The 8,347-nt window shown below is 41.5% G+C and overlaps 1 protein-coding gene across 1 annotated transcript in view; it reads right to left on the reverse strand.

The window, feature by feature from the left end:
- Positions 1-8,225, reverse strand: part of LOC119457453 (KICSTOR complex protein kaptin) — an 8,694-nt gene extending 469 nt beyond the window's left edge. The window contains exons 1-12 of the mRNA XM_037719016.2: positions 8,020-8,225; positions 7,630-7,843; positions 7,448-7,533; positions 6,218-6,305; positions 6,078-6,132; positions 5,900-5,987; positions 5,716-5,786; positions 4,059-4,168; positions 3,305-3,415; positions 2,230-2,317; positions 1,238-1,373; positions 162-332 (exon numbers count right to left, since the gene is read on the reverse strand). Coding sequence (XP_037574944.1) covers positions 162-332; positions 1,238-1,373; positions 2,230-2,317; positions 3,305-3,415; positions 4,059-4,168; positions 5,716-5,786; positions 5,900-5,987; positions 6,078-6,132; positions 6,218-6,305; positions 7,448-7,533; positions 7,630-7,843; positions 8,020-8,046 — 1,245 coding nt within the window. The 5' untranslated portion in view covers positions 8,047-8,225. The remainder of the gene's footprint in view (positions 1-161; positions 333-1,237; positions 1,374-2,229; positions 2,318-3,304; positions 3,416-4,058; positions 4,169-5,715; positions 5,787-5,899; positions 5,988-6,077; positions 6,133-6,217; positions 6,306-7,447; positions 7,534-7,629; positions 7,844-8,019) is intronic.
- Between the last annotated feature and the right edge of the window lie 122 nt (positions 8,226-8,347).

Here is an 8,347-nt window from a genome sequence, read left to right on the forward strand (position 1 = left end):
CATGGATGCTAGAACCAGACAAACAATTATTATTATTTTTTCATCAGTACAACACTGTATCGTACTTGGAGACACAACAGGATCGAATTCAATGTTTTGGTAGTAGTAACTGGTGCTCCTTTTTTGGTCAGCATGTACTGTAAAATAAAAGCACCACTTGCCTGCAGAATGTGAAGGCCTTTAGTGGACAGCACTAGCAGTTCACAAATTCCATCTCCGGTCAAGTCCATGTACTTTATCGAGAGGATAGGATGGGAGACCGTCTGATGCCACAGCAGCTCGTAGGCTTCCCTGCCTGAACGCTGGCATACCAGCTTGTACACAAGTACCTCCTGCAGAAGCAGGTGGAATATGAAAAAAGGGTGAATTTGCATAACTGCAACAGTCTGCTATGCTAGCTCTTTAACTTGAGGCATACAACCCATCACTTCAGCCAGATTCCTTCAATACTCCTACTTGTTACAAAACTTAAGCGAAATTTTAGTAGCCTAGCTATAGGAGTTGCCACAAGGGATGCCACTGCAGCTAAGGAGGCCAACGAACCAGCTTCAATTCTGTGTGTTTCTGGCTGCATGAGCTGCAGAAAAATGTGTCTGAAACAGTCTTGTGCTACTTGAAGCACAGAAGCCATCATCCAAGCCAAAGTCCTTTAATACTTTTACTGATCACGAAACTCGATTACAAACAGAAACTGCCACTAGGGGTGCTACAATAGCTAAGGGGTTAATGGGCCAGCTTTGATTCTGGGTGTTCACTGTGCCTTTACCACTGTTCCTTTTGTATTGTGGTATATATGTGAGACATTTGCACAGGAAAAACATCTCGAAAAGCAATGCCAATGAGTGCATACACCTTCGTTATCGTAGTCCAGAGTGCTAGGAAAAAAAAATGTTTATTTTCCGATTCCTTGTCGCACAGAAGAGTCCTTCTTCCAGTTGGTACAAACTTACTATCTCGCAACTCCAATCCTGATACTAGCACAGTGCATAACGACTTCTACTCTGCATGAAGATGTCAATGAGAATAGTTGTCTCACATTTAAACGTCTCTTAGTGATTCATGCTCCTGGACTGGGACTGCAGCATTATTATTACCTGGGTAGCTCCATATATTGCATGTAATTATAACTTACAAGTTAAGACCTAATTCTGCACGAGCGTGCTATTGCTAGTTGTAGCAAACATATCGGAGTGACTCGGTTTGCTTGAACAGCTCACACAAAAGATGTGAAACACACCTGGCCATAAGTTCCCAAAATGACCTCATTTACACCATCCATGTCAATGTCGGCAACGCAGCCACAAACGACAGAGTCAAAGTCGTCACTGCATGGCAGCGTGGCATGCATCTCTAAGCCTCGGTCAAGCACGTCCCTGTTGGAAGGAATCAGGAGTATGAGAAAACAAAGAGGTAATGAACACAGCAAAAGTTTTATCTTGTCTATCTAGCTTTTATGCAGAAATGACTGTTGAGATAGGTTCATCACTAGCCTATTTCATATCTACTGCAGGGCGAAAGCTTCTCCCATTGGTCTCCAATTATCCCTGTCCTGCGCCAGCTGACGCCATTCCATGCCTGCAAATTTTCTAATTTTATCACACCACCTAGTCCTCTACCATCCTTGAATGCACCTCCCTTTTTTTGGCACCCATTCCGTAACTCTATTAGACCGTCGTTTATCTTCCTTACGCATTACATGGCCTGCCCACCTTCATTTCTCCCTCTTAATTAAAATATTGGCTACCCCTGTTTGAATATGGTGTCTCATTCCATACTCTAGTTTTACAAATTCATGCTCATATGCAGTTGGCATTATTATATTTGTCCTTATATTTGCATGTGCTATATTCGCACACCTCAGTTATAAATGAGCAAAAAAGCATGAAACACTTTGACGAAAGTTATTACATGCACTTCTATGTTTCTCAAGTTTCTGCAGATTTCGGGCTGGGAAGAGTTAACCTCTTAAATGTTTTGTTATATATTAAGAAATTTGTTACCTAAACTATTTTAAACAGCTTAAAAATATAGAGAGTCCAGATAAGTTGTACTTGTTATAATTGTTTTAGGGATAGCAGAGCGTAAAGAAGCAAGACTCCTCCAAAATGGTTAAGGGGTAAAAAAAAAAAGAGAAGTTAAAAGTTGTACTGCCGCTTGCACGGAGCAGACAAGTTATTGTGTGTGATTATGAACAGCCCGCACTCAAGTGTTGTAGTGGTTCAACCTCACCTGTAAACAAGTGACGGAATCAGAGCACGGCAAATGAGAAGATGCGTTTTCAGAGCTGGGCCTGAGTTGTAGCAGTTGGTGAGCTCGGCTGCAAAATGAGGGCAATTTTATAACCAGTGACTTACGAACACTGCTAAGACATATTTGGGTCAAAAAAGTCTGCCTCGTCATAATGTTACCTATTAAAAATTTGCACCTGCACAATAGCACCAACATTGAATAAGATTGCCATTGGCTACAAATGGTATTGTTATGCTTGCTGCTCGCAAAACCTCCCTTCAGTAAGGTTACCTCCTCTAATGCAGGCTTGAAAGCAGGATTGAATGGTCTCTTATGCATTTTTAATTCACACAGCATAAAGTGGGTGCCACCACCATTAGCTTGTTTTATGTTTACTGTAGGATGTAGGCCTCTCCCAGCAGTCTCCAATTAGCCCTGCCTTGTGCCAGCTGACACGACCCTATGCTTGCAAATGGTGATGATGATTTACTGGTATCCCCTTTGAAACAGGATAGTGACACATAGTCACCTAGCCTGCTTGAGCTAATCGGGTATGCTATATATGCTTTTCAGTCTCTTTACATCTCCTGAATCTTTTTTTCTCTTCCTTAAAACTTCTATATCTACCTTATACTGTTACCTATGTCTGTAACAGATCCGGTCATATCGGCCTCTTCTCTGCTTTTTTCCATCAATACTCTGAATTTCCTAATCTCACCACACTACTTAGTTTTCTGGCATCCTTCACTGCACTTCCGTTCCCTTGGCACACATTCCTGTAATTTGAATGGGGACCCGATTATATGCCCTATGCATTACGGGCCCTAAGCCAACTCCATTTGTTCCACTTTATCTCGGCTAGAATATAGTTGACCCTTGCTTGTTCTCCAACATGGGTGCACCTAGTGAGAAACGGTGTTTTTACACAGGATGAGAAGTCATGCTGAAAGTACCTCACAATGCTAAAAAAATTGTCATTGACACCTATCTAGTACCTCAGAAGCTGCACTGCACATGAAAGTGATTGAAAAAAAGAAAGTTGAACTTCATCATATTGACTACATGCAGAACTCACTGTGCTTGATATAATCAGGCAATGGCCAATGGGCACTGTCTTCAAAAAGATGCAAGGCAGAGATAGGCGAGTCCAAGTCAACTTGCCACGATGACTTAATCTGAATTTCACCTATTTGTGGAAAAAAAAAAAAAAAAAAAAGAAGTTGCATATCTGTTTCATTGCATTCCTTTTAGTGCGTCATGTACTGTTTTTTGAGCAAAAGTAGTCATCAGAAAAGTTCCCATCTCCCACCCCTCATGCATTGGACGTCCCCTTCTAAATGCGTGGGTTTTGCTGCCTAGTACAGCGCGGTGGTTCTTTGCCATAAATTGGGTCAGGGAGCATTTACACCATTACGAGTAATGACAGAGCCAGGATAATGCAAAGGACATGAATGAGTGTTGACTTCTTTTTTTTTTAGCCTGCCTTAGGCATAATACAAAGTATGTTTACAGACACTCAAACAGATTTGTTTCATGCAGAAAATAGGAAAAGTGGAACAGTAGGAGGCTCCATTATCCAACGTTGGAGGACATGTCCCCCCAATGTCATCCAGAATCAATCAAACATTTATGCTCTCTGCAGGATAATGTGAAGTGGGAACCAACGAACCTTTCCAAGTTCACAACTACACGCTAGCAAATTATCATTCTTTACTAATTGTGCAGCCACATTACCACCCTACCCATGCGTAATGTCCCACATCCAGGCTCTTAGAGTAAAATAAATAAACAAACAAAATAAAGATTGCACAGAAATTGTTGGTGCATACCACTGTTCTTCAGTGCAGTCACTGCGACTTGAACAAATCCGTTCTCACAACCAATGGCTGAAATTCGGGTGCCGTCTTCTTCCTTGTACTTGAGATCCATCACCAAGACGCTGAACTCCCATATATGAAGCAGATTGTTAAAAAAATTTAGGAATCCTTGCTTACATTAACAGGAAGCTATAACTAGGGGCCAACTCCAATTTTCCTAAAACGCAGAAATTCTTTCACTAGACAAACATTATACCCGTGTCACACGGGCACCCACAAACTCCTTTAGGATAAGGGAGCGCGAAACTTCCTAAGGGAGTTCGACCTTAAGGAAGTTGTGGCCGTGTCACACGGCCAATAACAAGTTTTCATAAGAAGCCGCCAGAGGCGCTATCAGCGGCGTTTGATGTTTGTAGAATTACAAAAATGTAACTTCTAATTACGCTCGTAGCTATTATAATTAACGCTCCTTCTATAAAAAACACTATTTATTATATTTGATGCGAAAAACATACACCTCGCTAAAAATCAAAGTGCACTCGCTAAACATAGCAGTGCTGACAGCGACGCTAGCCACCATGTGCTTCTCTGTGTTCCTTTGCGGCATGGCGAGTATGCTGATTTGCACTTGAACGTTTATTTATTTCAACAGAACTGTTTTGAAAAACACTCTACATTATTTTTAATGCAAAAATAATTAAATTCTCAGCTTTACAACAACAAGCCTGGGCACGAGAGTACTCCCTTCAGCCGCTGAGGGAGATCGCCGATCTCCCTTGACCAAAAGCTCCGTTAAACTCCCTAAGTGGAAGGGCGACCGTGTGACATCGCATGCATCTCCCTCAACATAAAGACTAGGGAGTTAAAAGGAGTTTGCGGATGCCCGTCTGACAGGGGTATTAGACTGATTTCAATGAAATGTGTTGCATTTGACGGAGAAAGTACTCTAGAAACAGTAGGAAGCAGAATTTTTAGTTAGGACCCCAAGTTTTCTACAAAAATTGTTGAAAATCAGTAAGTTTAAACAAATGTGAACCATGAAGTTTATGAATCCGTAACTCTGCATTAAAACCGGATAACGAAGTTCTGTAAACTGCATCCGTTAGAGCATCTAAAGTGGACATATTTCATATGTGAGTTTACAGCTCACGTTAGTTTGTTATACAATGGACATGAACATTTTGCAAAAGTCCTACAAACAAATTAGCAATATATTTGAGACCGGTGCACAGCACATCAATTTTGTCCCCTTTAAATATGCTAATAGGAGCAACTTATGAAATTTTGATATTGTTACTTATTAATATGCTGCAGAGTTGGAAACTTGGTACAGGAGTGTTTTTTTTTTTTTTTTTTTAATTCAACTTTGCATTCTTTTACCCATTATTGTCCAAAAATTGACAGCTAAAATAAAAATCTGCTTCCTACAGTCACTAGGTTTTAGCTTTTTCTTTTACATATAGCGAACCTCATAAAATTAAGTTCTGTGGATGCTGAACAAAATGATTTCTCCATTCCCACGTATTAAGATAGAAGCTCCTGACGTAGAGCTACCCTTAAGAGCATAACCAAAGCTCCTGTTATATGTCACACCGAATTATAGTTCACTAGATTTGACTAACATCACTCATAGCAGATGGCAAGGGATGAGATGCAGTTGTAACCTTACATGTCAGGAATGTTTCCGAATTCTGGAAAGTGGTCTTCTACCGGGATCTCGCTGTAGGTCTGGTGTATATCCTGGACAATTGAGAACAAAAGAACAATGTCATTTGGCAGTAAAAAAATCTGAACGTTTGAATAGTTCCAAGTAAACTTATGTCATTGAAATATGAACATGGAAGTAGACAGACCTCTCTGAAAAGATGTATCCTGGAGTCGCTGCCACACAGGAGAAACACAAACTCTCCACTTCTCTGGCCAGTTTGGTTAGAGAACAGCCTGGTTGGTTGAACAGAATGGAACAAACAATACAGAGCTTGACAGTTTTCAACGCTGCTTAAAACATGCTACTCTGTGCTGTGAACTTACGGTGCGTGTGTGAGCTGGTAAGGAATGAAATTGAGCTCGAGGCTCTGACAACCCTCTGCAAAAAGAAAGGGTGTGTGTCAGTACAACACCGGTGTAGGACTTCAAGACATTTCCACAAAGGAAAGACTATCTAGGCTTACGTGCAATTCTGTCAAGGTCTAGTCCACAACCTGGCTCCGACTGAGAATAAATGTTGAGATAATGTCTTGCAAGCTGATTTTCTCCAGGCTACAAAAAAGAGGAGCTGATTAGAAGTGTTGCTACAAGCTGCTGTGCTGTTCAAAAGCACAGTGTCAACAGGTGCTGTTTATGTATCATCAACTTAATACAAACAGATTATTCCCCTGAGGTGCCAATTTATTCTGTTCCTTGAAAATTCAGTTTCACCACATTTCTTGAATCTTCTGAATCATGAAAAGCATACAGCTGTGGAACAGATTAAGAAATTTTAGTTTTTCAGTGAGTTTTGTCAAGTTCACATATATAATGTGGACTATAGCCGAGTACCCTCTACTGGAACGTGAGATAAGAGATCATAAACTATTTCGAGTCTAGCACACTTAAAGAGCACCTATCTAGCCACATCCCTGATGTATAATATTGTGGAAGACAATGAAAGAGGCGAACCTGCTACATGATGACATACTGGCACTGAGAGCAAACACCCAGCCATTCTCCTTCCAGCCCATTTTACTAAAACACTTTACACATATTCAAACTTGCAGCGCAGGTCCATTGAGAAGTGTTTCAAGATGTATGCAACGTGTCTTAAATATCATTATTTTCATCAGTGCTTTTGCTTTTGATGCAATATCTTGGCGTCTACAATTATGCACACAGCACCTGAAGGAGTTGTACAACATTGTTTACTGTTCCCCACTACGCCAGCTCACATTGTCTGTGTGATGGCTTGGAATTCCAAACTCAATAACTTGAATGTGTTGACTATGCAAAGCAAGAATAACAGCTCACAGAAAAGGCCTTAGACAATGCAAAACGAAAAAAGTGCAGTGCTTGGGTTTGGACTTAATGAGCCTGATATTTGGCTCCTTCTGCAGCATGAACAACACGTCACCCCTTCGTATTCTTAGAACACCGTCTGAGAAGCTTCAGTGCAATGCCTAACTTTGCTATCACTTTCAATGCCCAATTGTTATATGTGATATGTACAGAAGGCATTTGTGGTTGCACAAATCAACAGTGATATGATGTTTGAGAAACAGCACTATTTGGCGAACGTGGACGACTGACTAAAGTTATTCTTGGATAATATAGCTTTGTGCATATGTTTCACTGACGCTTAATTAGCAGAAACATTTGTTGTTGCAGTCGACGAACAGTTATAAGAATGTCAGAAACATCACGTTTACCCTGATGAAGGCAATTCCGATGATGATGTCCAAGTTGTCGGGCACCGACTTGCTGAATGCATCGATCGCAATCACGTCGGCTCCCTCTGCAAGCATATCAAGACAGCATGTTGGGAAACCGCATTCCGAATGCGTGAAAGCTCTGTTGAGATTAATAAATTTTCGTTTCATATGGCGAGTACCTGGCAGATAGGTGAAGTGTATTTCTCTGGATGACGGCGTCAACACGTTCTTTTTGTTCCTGGCGTACTCTATGCAGAACACGTTTCTCTGAAGGCAAGACACCAGCACCTTGTTGGCGTCGCCGATGTTCAAAGTCGTCATGCCGTAAATGTTGCTCTGCGAAGGCAGCCCCGAGAAGTGAGCCTCGCTCATTTTTCTCCTGTCCGGATACATCTGAAATACGATTGCGCAGAGAGATCGTTAGCACTGTCATCCTGTTGTGTTCGTAAAGTCGTAAAATGTATGAGAGCTCTGAAGACACAACATCGGAGTCAACCGAATATCAAACGTCGTTCACAGAAACAGTAACAGTACTCGTATCAGAAAGCAAGGGATTCGGTGTTACAAACCTTAGCAATGAATCTGTGTTGTTTCATTTACGAACTTCGGAAAGTAAGTGAGAGTGTCGCTTGATTGTCACGCATAATCACACAGAGAAAGGGCGCAGAAACTAGGGTACAAGCCGACAGCTTTGGGGCGGACAGTCTTTCCGGTTGCTAAAGCCGCGCGAAGTTTATTCCCGTGTTTATTTTTGTTGACAGCGAGCGAGCTTGCATTGGCCTGTCTTGGCTTATGATGGTTCATGCGTTCATACTCAGCCTACTAGACTAGTAAATGTAGGCCGCCAGAGGTCGCTAGCAAAAAAGCTGAAGCAACACTTCTGCACCCCGATGTGGC

This window comes from Dermacentor silvarum, chromosome 7, assembly GCF_013339745.2.
Source record: "Dermacentor silvarum isolate Dsil-2018 chromosome 7, BIME_Dsil_1.4, whole genome shotgun sequence".
NCBI lineage: Eukaryota > Metazoa > Arthropoda > Arachnida > Ixodida > Ixodidae > Dermacentor > Dermacentor silvarum.